The 17,083-nt window shown below is 43.4% G+C and overlaps 1 protein-coding gene across 1 annotated transcript; it reads left to right on the forward strand.

Annotated features, from left to right (window-relative positions):
- Positions 1–763: 763 nt before the first annotated feature.
- On the forward strand, positions 764–14,998 carry C1QTNF8 (C1q and TNF related 8). Its single transcript, XM_027863252.1, has 3 exons — positions 764–877; positions 12,747–12,971; positions 13,907–14,998. Exons 2-3 carry the CDS (start codon positions 12,755–12,757, stop codon positions 14,452–14,454), a joined length of 765 nt encoding a protein of 254 aa, XP_027719053.1. The 5' UTR covers positions 764–877; positions 12,747–12,754; the 3' UTR covers positions 14,455–14,998.
- The last annotated feature ends 2,085 nt before the right edge of the window (positions 14,999–17,083 follow it).

Raw genomic sequence — 17,083 nt, forward strand, 5'->3', positions numbered from 1 at the left:
AGTGTCAGGCATCTGACACATGGGGTCACATTCAGCCCATAGCACCCCCAAGTGCAGCTGAATCAGATTAAAAGGTAATTGGGAAATATTTTACAAAATAAATAAAAATATAATAAAACATATTACATTTAAAAACTAATGGGGCCCTCTGGGAGCCTTATATATGGGTTAGTGGCCCCCCATTTCTATTTGAGTTTAACACCACTGGTCTAGGAGGTCTCTAACCCTTGGTCCATTTGGGCCCAATAGTTCCAGCTTCACAGGCTGGAGAAAGACTACAATTTTCATCAGACAGTCTGATGGGTTAGGCCTCTGGTTTTGGCAAGATATTCTGGTTTCCAAAGGGCAAGAACCATCTGAGGAGAAAGCCAGGCTCCACCTACCTGCCCCCCCTTCCCCTCTTCCTTTTGTAAATATCTGGGAATCCTCAGAAAGCTCCCAGCTAAGACACAGATAACCACAAAACTGCCCAAAGCCCGCAGATTGTTTCCATATGTCTCTTCCATTTGATCAGGAGGTTTCAGCCTTTTAACATCCTGAAAAAGAGGTTGTCCTTGATGGAGTGATGGTGGTGGAGGTTTGAGGACCCCAAGGGAGAAGGGGAGGAGCTCTGCACAAGTCTCAGGCTGAGCCGAACGGAATGCAATTAAATTCCCACCAACACCTAACACACATGGAGGCTTGTAATCTGCCTGCCCCATGGATGCTGAGTTTGAGGAAAAAGTTGGACCAATTTTAAATGTTGCATTTGGACACCACCAAGGAACGCAGCAGCAGCAGAAGCCACCGGGGGAAGTGGAGGGTGGAATCAACAGGCTCTTTCATACTATGAAGCCAGACGACTAGCAGCAAGGAGCCTGAGCCCTGACTGAGAAAGGTAAAGGGATGGGAAGGGCTGACCAGGATCAGTGCGTGGGATGCAAGGTGCCCAGCAGCTGATCAAAATCTTGCTCATTTGTTCATTTAAAGCTGAGGCCCAGGGGTTCAGGCCTTGGCTAGATATTGTAGCTTGGTCCAAGGTGGGACCAGAAAAGGATTATTCATTCTTTCTAGAGCTGAGTTTGACAGTTTGGTCCCCCTCTATAGCCTAGTTCCATGTGCATTTATTTTGTTATATCTGGTGCACACAAGACATGGGCAAGTTATTATCCCTTATTTGGGTACAACAGCTGAGGAACACAATTGCCAGGGTACTGTGCCCTAATCCCAAGTGCCTCCATTTTTGAGGAGACTCATTTCCTCAGGTTCCTGGCATCTTAACTCCCAGATCAAGTGTGATGGAGATGCCATTCCAGGAAAGGGGTAGGGGTTTTGTTTTAAACAGTTAGGCTGGGATGCACAGCCAGAAATGCGCATGCCTGGAAAGGCTTCTTGCCCCACTAGGAATAGGTGCCAATCAAGGGGAAGTTCCTGCAGATATAGGTATATGGGTAACTGGGACCCAACAGAAAGAAAAGGAGCCATAGATAAGATGTACTCTCTCTTCTGGCCCCCAGAAATTTCCTTCTCTGCTCAGATAGATGCTATGGCAGTGGGCACACCATGCCAAGAGCTAAGCCAAGAGAGACAATAGTTCACTCAAATCTATGAAGCCAGATCCCAACATAAAAGTCCAGCAATATGTACTTGAGGAGCCGGCTGTTTTTCTCCTGTTCTTTCCTTCTTTTCTGGGCCGCCTCAGCAGCAAAGAGAAACCAAGCAAATCCAAAGAGCATCTGAATCACCCATGAATCACCCAACCCTGTTGCAAGTCCAGAAAGCCTGGACTCTGGCCCCAGCTGCTCTGGCCTGCCTGGCAGTTCTGGAGCGCTAGCGTCCTTGTGGCGAGACTGACTCATTTTTGCAAGTGGCTGGTGAAATGGTAGTCTTTGTAGAAAGGCCATCCAGAACACATAAAGGCCTTTCCAAGTCATGACAGAGAGATTCCTGGCAAGCAGAGATTGCTTGTGCTGTCAATACATGCTAAGGGGAATTGTAGGAAGAGATACAGAAGCATTCTTTGACTACAGGGCAGGCAGGAGAGACAGTGGAAAGCTCTCTTATCATGGGCTGATTCACATACAAATGACAGTACTACCAACATGAAGACGGTACTGATAACCTCAGATCAGGAGGATAAAGGCTTCATGTTGATGATGGAGTAGTAGGAATGGGTTGCCCCAAATCATCAACATTCTTGCCTGGTTGCCCCCATGACCAAAGACACACATTTCTGACAGAGTTTAATAGCATTTGGGGCAGAAGATATACAAGTGGGTCCAGGTTAGGGGATAATCTGTGATCGCAGTAAACATCTTAGAATGAGAAGGACCCTCAGTAGTCATCTGTTGTTTTTGCTCCATCATTTCAGTCATGCGTGATTCTTCGTGACTCCATTTGGGATTTTCTTGGCAAAGATATTCACGTAGTTTGTCATTTCCTTCTCCAGTAGATCCATTTTATCAGACAAGCAGAGGTTAAGTGATTTGCCTAAGGTCACACAGCTAGGAAGTGTCTGAAGCTGGATTTGAACTCAGGTCTTCCTGACATCAGGACCTCTAGTGTTCTATCAACTGAGCCACCAGCTGCCTCTTGGTCATTTAGTCCTACCTATACCTGAACAAGGATGGATCCCCTCTACAACATTCCCAACAAACGGTCATTCATCCACTCACTTGAAGACCTCCAGGATGAGAAACTTATTACCTCCTAAGACAGTTCATTTCACTTTCAGATAGCTCTGTTTGGAGGCAGTATAGTGTAGTTAAAAAAGAAAGAAAAAATGTGTGTGTGTGTGTGTGTGTGTGTAAGAACTTCATATCAGAAGACCTGGGTTCAAGTGTCAACTCTGTCATTGACTTGCTCTCTGACCTTAGGCAAATTATTTGACCTCTTCAGACCTTAATTTCCTTGTCCATCATTGGAAGAAGTTGGATTAGCTGATTCTTCAAACTCTGACATTCTGTAATTCTCCTAACATAGCCTAAGATTTTCTGGCTGCCATTATCAAACTGTTGACTCATAATGAGCTTACAGTAAGACCAACCCCTCAATCTTTTTATTATCTTGCCATTTCTTTCCCATCCTATACTTACACAGCTAATTTTTGAGGCCAAATATAGGACTTTACATTTATCACTATTGAATTCTATCTTTTTATATCTATACCATCACTCTAGCCTAGTGAGAGCTTTTCAAATGTGAATTATATCATCTAGTATATTAGCTGTCTCACCCAGATTTGCATGGTCTTCACATTTGACAAGCATGAAATCTATGCCTTCATCCATGGCACTGACATTGAACAGAACAGGGTTAAGGACAGATCCTTTAGGCACCCCCACTAAAGACTGCCTTCCAGGTTGATATAGTTCTGTGACTAACCAATCCTGAACCTACCTCATTCTTCTATCATCCACCTCAAATCTTTCTACCTTGTTTACAAGAATAAGGACCATTGTCAAATACCTTGTTGTTATGAGAAAGTAACATGGATGTTCCCTTCGCATGATGCTGGTTTCCCACCCAATCTCTCGCTTACCTTTGCAGCTCACTACAACTCCCAGGTGGAGGAACTAGAGACAAGCAGGGTCCACCCACTCTCTCTTTTCACAGGTGGGGCCAGACCAGGGTTTTACTGGGGGATGAAAGGAAACCTGTCCAATACTATTTTCTGATTGGTCCAAGTATTAAAAGTTCTAGGGGGAACCACTATCAAACATCTACCATTTGGAGGGTGGAGGGGATTTCATGACCAAAGATTAGTTACCATCTGAATAGGGTCTTTCTCCCACCATGGTGGGACTTTAGATAGAATGTCATCTTGCAAAGATGTGGATGGAGGCAATATTATGTGTGCTATGCCCAAAGTAATTCATGCACCCTTTATGCTTTCAAAGTTTGAGGCACTTAAGCTACCAAAGTCCTCGTGGGCAGAAGCCAGGCTTTTTCTGATGGCTTCTCCCCTGCCCCAAGGAGCCTCAGATTGAGCTATAGCCAAGGTGAAGGCAGAGGTTTCTGTATGAACCACCTGGATTTGGCCTCCAGCTTTGAGCATTTAATCCTTTCCATTATAGAGCAAAAGAGCTCTCAGGATTTCCAAGATTTGGATGATTAAGGAAACATTTGTTTTCCTTCCCTCAATTACAGAAGCCTAGTCTGGTCATTTAATAGTGACAGGAACACTCTGGACATCAAGGACTGTGACAATCCCATAGTGCTTTGCCCTAATCTGGGTAAATTTGGAGTCCAGTTCTGGGCACCACAATTTAGAAAGAATAAAATCATAGATGAAGAGATGAAAAGGGACTCAGAGGTCATCTATCCTAGCAATCAATCAGTTATTCAGTAAGTAGCTATTATTAAGAACCTACCAAGTGCCAGGCTTTGTACAAGTACAAAAAAATAAAACAATCCCCACTTGACAAGTATTTTGTGTTTTAATGAGGGAGAAATGTACATATGTAGGTATCTACAGCAGAAATGTCAAGTGAATAAATATATAGAAAAATGTTATTTTTTTTTAGTATATGACATATTATATATCCACATATAATGTATGTAATACATTTGAACGTATTTCATATGTATGTATATGTGTGGAGGTTGAATGACTTGTCCAAAACCCTACAGGCAATGTCAGAAGTAGGATTGGAACCCAAATTATTTGACTCTTCAATTGATGTTCTTTTCCCCGTATAGAGGTGTAAGACAAACTGTAGTACGGCCAGCAGAAGGTTAGCAGAATGGTGAGGGAACTGGAAACCATGGTGTTTAAGGACTAGTTGAAGGAATTGGTAATATTTACAGGAGAAGTACAAGTCTCCTTTACCCAGTCATGGGAGAGAAATAGCCGAGGGCAAGGGGAGAGAATTAGGAGTTGGGGCCGGATGTTGAAATGTCTGAAGTACCGTCCTGAAGAAGAGGGAAATAGACCTCTATTTATTGTCGTCCACAGGAGGAAACCAGGAGCAACAATGGGAGCTGTTGTTGTTGTTGTTGAGTTGTATCCAACTCTTCGTGTCCTCATGTGGGGTTTTCTTGGCAGAGATACTGGAGGGGTTTGCCATTTCCTTCTCCAGTTGATTTTACAGATGAGGAAGCTGAAGCCAACAGGGTTAAGTGACTTGCCCAGGTCACACAGCTAGTAAGTGCCTGTGGCCAGATTTGAACTCAGGAAGATGAGTCTTCCTAGCTCCAGACCCAGTACTCTATCCATTGCGCCACCTAGATGCCCAAAATGGAAGTTACAGGGTAGCAAATTTCTATTCACTTTAAGAGCTCCTAAAACGGAGAGCGGTCCAAAAGTAGACTGAGTGCCCAAAGTAGGGAGGGGGTTCAGAGCCAGCACTGGAAGTCTTGGAGATGAGACTGGATAACCACTGGTCAGGGGATGTTGCAGAACAGACTACGTGCTCAGGTGCTGCTTGGACTGGATCACTTTAGAGGTCCCATTACCAGGATTCTATGAATCTATGACTCAGGTCATTACACAAGTGGCTTTATCTCTGCCTAGCCAGGCAGAATTGCTCTGAGCTCCATCCTGGAGTCTGTTCCTCCACAGTGGCGCCATGCTGCAGAGCATGGCAAACACCCTCTGTGTCTCTGGACAGAATGAAGGATTACTTCCTGACCTATCTCACTGGCCCAGTCCCTGGAGGTATTCTGCGGCACAGCTCCACAGGCAAACAAACTTCCCAGCCACACCCCGGTCAAGCAGACTGGCTTCAGGCAGTATGCGAGGAAGGATAATTACACACTGCTATAGGCTCTTTAAATCTAGCCAAACATTTGTATTTCTATTAACTCTGATGATCCTCAAAACAATCCTATGGGGATAGATAGGGTAGATAGCATTCATTCATTCATTCAGCATCTTTTAAATGCATGTTCTAACCCAGGTACTGTGCTAGGTACTGGGGATAGAGAGGAAATGAAATCATTAAATTTTCAAGCTGAAAGAAACCTTGGTGAGCATCCAGTCCAACCTTCTGATTTTACAGATGAAAAAACTGAGGCCAAGAAAGGGAAAGGAGCATGCTCAAGTGATGTAGAGGAAAGAGCACTAGGTTTGGAGTCAGAGAAGTGAGAAGAGCTTGGCAGAATGCTGACTCCGCCCTTTACTACCTGTGGGACCCTGAGCAAGTCATTTAACCTCGTGGAGTTTCAGTTCCTTTTCTGTAAAATGGGGGAGGGGAGGTGGTTTGGGACTAGATGACCTTTAAAGGTCCCTTCAAACTAGCTCTAAATCTATGATCCCAGGACATGGTGAGTGGTACAGTCAGTGGTAGAAATCAGGACTTTATTTGAATGGTTCCTTTTGCATGGAGTTGCTGGGGTGGTTTTCATTTCTCTCAATACTACTGGTCTCTAGTTTTTCTACTGTAGCTTAAAACACTGGCAGGTGATTCTTCTTTCCTCTTCCCTGTTTACTTGGGAGTCTCTCGCTTCACACTGCAAGAAAACAATCCACGTAGACTGACACAGAAAAAGAAAAAAATCTACTTCAGTCAGTCAGATCTCTCTCTCTCTCTCTCTCTCTCTCTCTCTGTATATACATATATACACACATATACATATACACACATGTGTGTATATGTATATTATACGTTTATGTATGCACACACATATTTTTCTGGATCTCAGAAGAAAGAAAAAAAGTATTGAGGTACAGGAAGAGTTGTAGATGAGAGAGATTTAGATCAGAGCAGTCTCTTTCCCCCTTATTTCCTCCATCCCCTCCTCCCCACCAAATCTGCTGTTACTGAATAGTCACTAAGGAATACACTGATGTAAATGGACAGATTTACTGCTGTTTCCAGTCTGCAGAGAGCTCCTACTATTTTTCTGGGTTTATGTTTGCTTAGGTGTTGTTTTAAATGGGAATGCCACTTTCAATGTCCAGAGCCACCCAGACTCTGTTAGCTCCTGGGGGAGAATGTTTTCTATTACAACCAGCAAAAGACCATCATAATCTTGAACCATTATTTTTTCCCACCCTGAATCTGGTTTCTGTGTTCTTTTCCCACCTGCCCTCCAACCTCCCGACCCCCATCCCTTCCTTAATAAAAATTCCTCATCTAGATCCCATCAAGGGCAACAGAATCCACTGAAAAGAATATTAATATAGAGTCAGAAAGCCAGAGTTAGAGATTTAACTCTGCCACTTACTATTTGTGTGACCTTGGAGAAATTACTTAATGTCTTTGGGTCTCTCTTTCCTCATCAAAAATGAAGGGGGCTGGATTAGGAGAATTCCAAGTTCCTTCTAATTATAAATCTAGGATATGAAAGGGGGGAGAAGTATAGAGATTTCAATTCAACATAAGGAAAACCATGTTGACAATTAGTTCTATGCCAAAATAGAATACTTGTGTGGAATAGGGGGTAGGGGTGGGAGGGGATGAGAGCCCCATCAATGGAGTTGTTTTTTTAATTTGAAACAAGCATTGGGTGACCAATCAGGGATTGTTAAAATAGTTGTTAGGGATTGTCAGGGATGTTAATAGCAATGTTGTTCTCTCAGGATCATGAGTATCCAAGTGGCATAGAGGGAACTTAAAGAAAAAAAAACAAAAACAAACGAACAAAAAACCCTGCAGCTGTCTGTCTTGCTCAAATACAATTAGGTAAAAATGGTCAGGCAGCTGGTTTAATAAGGAGTTATTCCCCCTGATCTCCATGAAGCTAAAAATGTCATGAAAGGGATGGGAGGGAGGAGGCCTTTGGGGTCGTTGGCCAAGTTGTGAAGTTAATTAAATTTCTAATGCCACTTTCAGTGCATCCATCCACAAATCCACAGAACACTTATTATGTGCCAAGCACTAGATACAAAGACAAAAGCAAATGAGACCCTGTCCTCAAGGGGCCTACCACCTATTGAACTGCCATATACAGCTGTGTCCTTCAAAACCTACCAGTTCTTTGTCCGTGTCTTTGAAAACCTTTCCCTCTGCTAGGCAGCTGACTAATCTGATAAGTTAATAAATACTGGGGCATTAGTAGTTGATGTGTGTGTCATTCCTTTAACTTTGGCCACCTGAAGACTCAGTCCCTTCCCTTACAGAAATGAATCTCTAATGGTGAAATTTCAGGCACCATGACAATATTCAAAATTAATAAGATGGGAAAATCTGTCAGTGATGCTCTTCAAGTTGAAGGCAACTACCTATTCTGCCAATGTGGGAGGATAATCCTGAATTTCTGAGTAGCTAGACAACCACTACAGGCTTGCCTTTCTTTTTCTGAACTGCAGTTTGTCCATGGTCACACAATTAATGAGTAGCAGAGGCAAGACTTGAGCCCTTGATGAAAAGTCCATAGGAAATAGAGTAAATGAAGAAGAGGATGGAGCACTAACAGGCAAATCAACCTATGGGGAGTGAGGCTTCTGCTAAAAAAGGGGCCTTGCTATCCAGATTCAAACACACTAAGTAGGTTTCTTTATCTTTAAAACTGGTAGATTAGATTAAAATACCTCTCAGGCCTCATCCAGTCCTGGTATTCTATGATGTTAACAGAGTTTTAATTGGCCTGTCAAAGGTCATTCCCTACTTTACCCTGAATTGGTCAGGAAAGTGTTAAGGACATTCCCCCCCTCCCCCCCATTTAGATCTGGCTCAGCTGGAGCAGACAGATTGATGAGTTTTAAATCTCCGGTGTGGATCCTTTCCCGAGCAGGAATGAATTGTGCCCTTGTCTGACCCAGCCAAAGTCAAGTGGTGCTCTGAAGACAGAAAAACATTTGACCAAAGGCTAGGCTGCGCATAGCCCCAGGAGACTGGGCCTCAGAACAGACTATCCAGGGCTTCAGGCCACAGCTATTCCTGCTCTTCCTTTAGAAAGAGCAGCCAGACAGGGGAGGGCTTCCCCCAGGCCTCCAGACAACTATCCTACTTCTAGTCTTGAAGACAGAATTTGCTACTGAGAAAGAATATCAAAAACGCAGAGCTGTCTTGGGCATCGTAACCTTGGGGTCTATACTAAAACAAATCTATTTCTATGCCTTTCAAATTTCCATTTTATTTGGGGCTGTGCAAAAATAGCACAGGTTTCTCTGATAATGCCTGATCCTCAAGTTACTTATCAAAGGTAGATTAATAGCCTGTGGGCTTGCTTTCTCCCCATCCATCCCCCCAACTCAAACACACACGCAAAGGTTAGGTAGTGGGTAGAACAACCACAGTGGATGAGACAAGAATCCATACTCCAATCTTGGGGTTTCTAGTAACAGTGATGGACATCACTGAGCCCTCCACATTCTCTCAAACCAAAGACAGATGTTTGTCAGCTCCCTAAACTAAGATCACGAGTCCAGTCAATCTGCTGTGGTCCTTCGGGATCACAGACCTAGACCAAGAAGAAACAGAAAGGTCATCTAGTCCAGTCCTTTTATTTTACAGCTGAAAAACTAGGCTTATCATGATGGGTTAAGTGATTTAGCCAAGGAGACACAGGTGTTAAATAGAAGAGCTCCAGTCCTTTGACTCCAAATCATTCTTAGCTATACTTCACTAATCAGATAAGGATGTGGAAGGTCTTACCAAATTATGAAGACCTGGAAATGTGTGAATGATTATTTTTCAGAGAAGTGACCTAATGGGAGTGGGAAAAGACCTGGGTTTATTTTCTGTGTGACCGTAGGCAAGTCACTTAGCCCCCTAAGTGAGGGGCTTGCTTCAATTCCCTAAGTGATGGCACCAGATTGGATGGGGAGTTATTCTTTCTAGTTCTTACCTTCTACGAATACATTATTCTACAGGCTTACTTCTGACAAGAGTCAGGGTAGAGAGATCAAGGCTTTACTCTAGGGCAAATATTTAAAGGACACCAGTCATTACCAAGAAACACATTTCTTCCCCTCCATGGGCATTCCAGAACCGCCTGGCTTCTCCTGCCTACTCCAAAGTCGCTGATCCTTCAGCAGCATAGAAATCTCAAGATATTGTTTTCCATACTTTCTTCCTCAAAGAAGGTCATACCCCAGTTTAGTCAAGCCTATCACCCCTAGACATTTCTAGTGCTTGCCCCAGGTGCAAAAATTGCTAGATATGGCTCTAGGTCTGGATCTGCCCCTTACTAGGCACCTGACCGTGGACAATTACTTCCTTCTTCAAGCCTAAGATTATTCACCTATAAAATGGTGCTAAAAACTAACACCTGTCTTATAGTCTAACAGTGTTGTTGTAAGTTTCAAATGAAGAAAGGGGCATGAAAGCATTTTAGCAGTTCAAGTATAAGAGACTGTTATCATCATCATCCTTGTTATTGTTGCTATTAGCAGTAATCGTAAATCATACTGAAATAAATGAGTCCCAACTGAGGAAACCACATTCCCACTGCTGGCAGCTGAGCCACATGGTATACAGAATTAATCTCTTAAAGGCACCCAAGAGAGTGGCCCAATGCAAGATAAGCTCTCATTTCATTCCCAGAACTAGGGGTTATATCAATCCCTCATGTTGAACATTCAATAATGCTTTCTTCTGAGCTCCCAAGGCAAGACAAAGGAACCTCCAAGGAGGACTATATAATAAACATGTAATAATCACACTCTTCTTCCAGCCATTTATTGGAAGTGAACATAGGTCAGTGAGGACTGGGAAAAGATCCTTTTTAAAATAATAGTGATTATCTCCCAGAAACTAGAGATGCTATCTAAGAAAGTGATTATTTGATCCTCTTCATTTTCTTTTTTTGGTAAGATTATTAGAACTTGGCACTATATCTGATTTACACACAAACTTAGCTCTGATTGTAGAAGTTTATAAAATGAGAAGAAAGAAAGAAAAAAGAAAGAAGGAAGGAAGGAAGAATAAGGTCTTTAGAATAAAAACTATTCATTGCTTTTCAGATGTACAGTAGACTGGGGTGCCAAACCCTTTAGGAAACAGGAGTCAATTATACAGGCACCAGGAAGAAGTTTACTCCTATAATCCCCAAACTCCATGCTGATTTGGTTTTGGCCAGCCTAGGGAGTGAAGGCAATAGTATTTAGATTTGACGAGAGGCAATAGGTCTGGCTAGGGATTCAGTCATCTCCTCAATCTACAAGTGGTTCTTGATCAACTCTCACATTCCAACTCCATTGTCTAAATTCTAAGGCTCTCTAACAATTGATTTCTGCCTCCCCTATGTGATCCATAATTTCTACAATTCAGCAAACACTCATTGAACTCCTATCAATGAGAAGTCTAGTGTTACAGGTAAAGAGTCCTCCTTAAACTGAAGAATACCTGAATTCAATTCCTGGTGCCTCCAGGAAATGCGGTAAAACTATAGATTACAAATCAAATGCCTGCCTGCACTAGTAAAGGGAATTTCCCTTCCGGGAGTTCCTTAAAAGTATAGTTTAGTTCTTAAAAAATGTATCTTCTGGGCTCAATGCACTGTGACCCATAGGAGGTGAATAAAGCAATACTATCCTTATAGTACTCAGTAGACTCAGTGGATTCATGTACTCAGGTAAAAAGACATTCAGAAGCCGAGGTAATGCTTGCTCAGTTCAATGGAGCAGTACAGACCATAGCAGTTGATTGGGATGAGAGCTCATTGTGGGGTATCGACATCAGGAAAGCTTTCATCAAGAAGATAGGACTCTAACATGACTGTAAAGGAGAGGTGAGAATCAGATTAGCTGTAGAGGACGAAGGAATTTTCAAAGAACCCTATCCTGGCATTCAAGGCCCTCTAACTCCAAACTCGATTTCTGGTATTTTTGTTGGGGGCAGGAGAGGGGTTGGGGGAAGTGAGCAGAAATCTGACTCATAGTTGCCTGGGCTATTAAGAGGTTATAACTTAGCCAGTATGTGTCAGAGGTAAAACTTGAACCTAGGTCTTCTGACTCTGAGGTCGGCTCTCTAACCACTACGCCAGGCTGCCTTTCTCTAGTTGTGGCTCTAGTTCATTTAATTTCCATGACCGTTATTAATCATAACTTGCAATAAAGATAACTTGATAATCTGTGTCCATCTCATACAAGAGATTATGAGGGGCTGGGCCGGAGTAGAAGCTTGAGAATCCTGCTGATGGCATAGACCAGTTGGGTGACCTTAGGAAAGCCACTACTCCTTCCTTGCCTTCAGTTTCCCCGTATGTAAAATAAGGATGTTGGCTTCCGTGGCCTCTGGGGTGCCTTCCAGCTCTATATCTATGATCTTAAGTATGGAAGAGAAGGGGCAAAGATGGGTGAGTTGGCCTCTCCCTCCTCTGATGTCCCACGGTACTTACCATGATCAAAGGTCAGAGCTAGAAATGACCTCATTGACCACTTTGTACAATCTCATGAGGAAACTGAGGTCAGATAGGGCAAGTCAGCAATGTCCCTTCAGATTCCTTGTTTTGATGTACTTTATGTTGTGAATCAGACTCTCAGAGCTGAGAGGCACCTCAATGACCATTTATTCTAACAGATACCTCGACATCCCAACACAAGAATCTTCACCAGAAAGGGGATCTTTTGGTACTTGCTTAAGGACGTAGAGTGAGGGGGATATCTCTGCCCATCACGTGGTGTGTTCTGCCTGTGTTTCCCCGGCAGACTATAATCACCTTGAAGGCAGGGACTGTATTGTACATCTTTGCACCCGCTACAGAGTCGATATAGGATGGAAAAACAGAAAATGGGTTCTGATAGATTAGTTAATGATTTCACATGCATCCATGTGCTCTCTCTGAGGCTATCTGAGAGGCAAACCGGCTTGTGATAGAGGGTTGGGGGCCCACCAAATGTGTTGCCTGGTTTGGTGACACTCGCGCTTCCATTTCAGGAGCTGAGATGGGGTCCTTCCTCTTTATGCTGTTGGTTTTGGTGTTGCACGCTGAGGCCTGGCCAGACCTGGGGCAATCCAAACAGAGGGCCCAGAAGTGTGTCCGATGCTGCAGTCCCACAGGACCCCCTGCTGCTGTCCCTCCCCCTTCCAGTAGGATGAGTAACCATCCCTCATGGGTGATGCCCCGGCTGCAGCCCACCATTGACATCACCATTCTTAAAGGTTAGTTTGTGCTACCCATACTGCATCCCCAAAAGGGGGGAGCCCAAAGACCTCACCCAGTAAGAAGGAAGAACAGGGATTACTTACATCAACAGATAACCCCCAGAGTACTCAGACCAAACAAACTTAAGGAGTGATCTTTGGGTTGTTTTTTTTTTTTAAAGAAAATATAATTTTAATAATATAACGCCTCAAAAATCAAGTGTGGTGTAATGGAAAGATTGCTAGGCCAGGAGCATCAGACTGGGTGTCAGGATACCTGAGATGGAGCCCTAGCTCTGTAATATACTATATGTGTGACCTTAGGCAAGTCACTTAATTTCTAGCTGCCTCAGTTTTCTTACCTATTAAATAGAGCTAATGATAATTATACTACCTATTTCACAAGATTATGAGAAAAGATCTTTGTAAACCTCAAAGCACTATACAATATGCTCCATTATGACCATCATTTTTATTATTATTCACCAGTATAGGGCAATCAAAGCCTTCCAAGTCCAGAAGCATAAGTAGGTAGGCATTGTTGCAGATCCTTCCTAATAGAAGAGTTTAGAAAGGAAGAGAAGTGCTGGGGAATGGTGAGGGAAGAATGAAGGGTGGTAAGAACCCTAAATTGGGAAAGAAGAGAGACAAAGTTCTAATCTAGTCCTTACCACAGTTCATGGTGACATTTTAAACTGATCCTTCCCCTTTCTAGATTTGCTTATTCCTCTATAAAAATGAGGGACAGTGGAAAGAGCCCTGGATCTAGAGTTACATGATGTATGTGTGTCCTAATCCTGGACACCTCTGTCATTTTCTGTCTCTGTGAGTTGGAACAGGTCACTTAATCTTTCTAAGCCTCCACTTTCCCAATTGTAAAACAAAAGGTTTGGACTGGGTAATCTCTAAGGTTCCTTTTAGCTCTGACATCCTAAGTTTTATTTGGACTGCAGGAGAGAAAGGTGAATCGGGAGAAAAAGGACAATCCGGAGTGAGTGGGAAGGAGGGGATACCCGGCCAACGAGGGTACAGAGGACGGAAAGGCCAGAAAGGACAAATTGGCCTGCCAGGAAATTCCTGCAAGCATGTCTACGAAGCCTTCTCAGTGGGCCGGAAAAAGGTCCTCCACAGTAATGACTACTTCCAAGACGTCACGTTTGACACAGAATTTGTGAATCTCTACAAGCATTTTAACATGTTCACGGGTCGGTTTTCCTGTTACGTGGCCGGCGTCTACTTCTTCAACCTAAATGTGCACACCTGGAACTTCAAGGAGACCTACCTGCACCTGATGAGGAACGACCAGGAGGCAGCCATCCTGTACACCCAGCCCAGTGACCGGAGCATCATGCAGAGCCAGAGCCTCATGCTGGACCTGGAAGAGGGAGACGAGGTCTGGGTGAGGATGTTCAAGCGAGAACGAGAGAATGCCATCTACAGTGAGGAATCAGACATCTACATCACCTTCAATGGTCACCTGATTAAACCCACTGATGACTAGCTGCCCCTTTTGCAACTCCCCCAAGACCCAAAGTCAAGAATACATGGATCAAGTACCAAGTGCAGGGTGTGGTGGGACATTGGGGAACGGCTGAGCCAAGTAGACCATGCATCCCACGTCTAGGGATAGTATCTGGGAATCTGGGGCCTGTAGAGACAGAGGAGTCAAATGGAGCATCCATCCCACATCCAGGGACATTATCTGGTTAGGTAGCCAGTCTGGGGGTGGGGGGAGGAAGTGTCCATCAAATGTATGGCACTCCCCATAGTGTAGACACGAGACTGGGATAGATTCCTACCTCACAGGTTAAGTGACCCAGGCAACTTTTATCAGAAGCATGATGTGAGGTGCTATGTCACCCCCCTGGGCAAAACTAATCACAGCCATGTTGAATGCACTTTTGGTCTTAAATGACTTGAGTTGTCTACATAGGCACAGTTTAGCAGACGATTATCCGCTTTTTCCCTTTACTTTGTGCTATATAGACCAAGGTCTACAATCCTAAGAAGACTGCTTTTTCAAAACCCCCACACAGATAGTTCATTCAGTCTGTCCATCTGTCTATCTGTCTGTCTCTCTCTACACACACACACACACATACATACATATATACATATTCTGTATTTGTATGTATATACACATGTGTGCATATGTGTGTGCATATGTATATATGTATATACATATATACATACATATACACACATATGGCAAACCCCATTTTCAAGAAGCTTGTTCACTTAAGACCTGGTAAGGGAGAGTACTGCCAGCATCCCATTTGCAACAATAGCCTCGTCTTGAAACTTAACTTTCCATGCTAGGAGCCTTGCCCTACTTGTCTAGACCATCAGCTCCTCCATGACAGGTCACCTGTTCCACTTCTCAGCCCCCTCTACCGTATAGCTAAGCATGGACGTCAGTGCTTGGTAACCAAGGGATCCAGTTGAACTGGTGTTCTGTTGCTATTGGATGGTGTCTCTTAATCACTGCTGTTCTGATTATATAATTACTTAAGGATTATAATAAAGGGTGCTGTTTAAAGCGTCTTTGTGTTGGTCATTGGGAATCAATCTAAGCGTTTAAACATTTACAAAGTACTTTGCACATAGTATTTCAATGGTCCTTATCACCCTGTGTGGTAGGGAAGAGAACAAGCATTTATAAAGCACCTACTATGTGCCAAGCACGGTATTAAGTGCTTTACAATTATTATTTCATTTGATCCTCACAACAACCCTAGAAGGCAGGTGCTATTACTATCCACATTTTATAGATAGGGAAACTGAGGCAGACAAAGGTTAAATGACTTGCCCAGGGTTACACATGTAATGTTTCTGAGGCTGGATCTGAACTCAGGTCTTCCTGACTCAAAGCCCAGTGCTCTATCCACTACGCCACTGTCCCCATTTTATAAATGAGGAAACTGAGAATGTTAAGTGGCTTGCCCAAGGGGTCACAGTTGGTAAGTGTGTGAGGCAGGATTTGAACTCAGGTCTTCCTAAGTTAAAGTCCTAGTACTCCATCTTCCTGTTTCCACTTTGCCCATGTGCCCAAGCTCTGGCACCTGCTTCCTGCTTCCATTCTTATTCTTTGTCATGAACTACAGGCCACATAGGCACTTTTGCTAAGACTTATTAATGAGCACTCTTCCAATGCCCATGCCAACAGAATACAAGTTCTAAATGATCTTGGCATGCTGGAACAACCTACAGTACACATATAGGGATGGGCTACGTCTCTGTCCTTTGAGGAGTAGCCAGGCTGAGCTCAGGGCAGAACTGGGCTAGAGGGCATTGGCCTCAGAGACTGCCCTCGTAAGGAACAGAGGGGTCATGATCTGCATTGGTTAAGGGAATGAATGTTCCCATTGCTGAAGCTATGTCTTCACAAGGAAAAAGAAGGCTATTAATTCAGCATCATCACAATAAGATACAGAGCATAAAAGAAATCTCTCTACTAACCACCGAGTTCCATGCTTCTTGACCTAAATCTAATCTAGCTAAACTTCCTAGGCTCCATCTTGATCCTCCACACTCACTTCTCCTAGCCTCACCCAAGAATGATCCTTCAACCTTCGCTGCTTCATCACTGGGATGTCTCTTTTATATTTGTGCCCATAGCCATAATTAATCAGACTGCCTCCCAGATCAAGAAGCACAAAACAGTTCCTGGAATCAATTTTGTAATTCTTGATGTGGAAAATAATACATGAAATAATTAAGACAAATCTAATTGAGCAAGAAGGGGAATTACTTAATGCAGTGGCTCACAGACAGGTGTTAGCTTCCTATTTTAACTCATTTTTCTTGCTAACTAGGTGCTAAGCTTAGATGTTTTTAGGACAGCATTGTTAAACTTTGGTAGAACTCTAAATTGGGGCAAAGCTTCTATCTCCTTGCCCTAATTAGGACCCTGTCTGTGCGTATATAACACCTACCAGGCAGGTTTCTGCCCTTCCTGGAAATGACTTCCAATTCCTCTCCTAACCCCAGCATGATGGATCGTTAGGGCTCTACTCTTCTTTCGAAGGTTAGAGTACTTGGATCCAAAGAATTTTCTCCAGATAACCCCATCTGTAAGAAACAATTCTAACTCTGCTAGGTAGTGCAATGGCTAAAGTACTGGACTTGAA

Source organism: Vombatus ursinus, unplaced genomic scaffold (assembly GCF_900497805.2).
Source record: "Vombatus ursinus unplaced genomic scaffold, bare-nosed wombat genome assembly UNPS02014770.1, whole genome shotgun sequence".
Classification (NCBI taxonomy): domain Eukaryota; kingdom Metazoa; phylum Chordata; class Mammalia; order Diprotodontia; family Vombatidae; genus Vombatus; species Vombatus ursinus.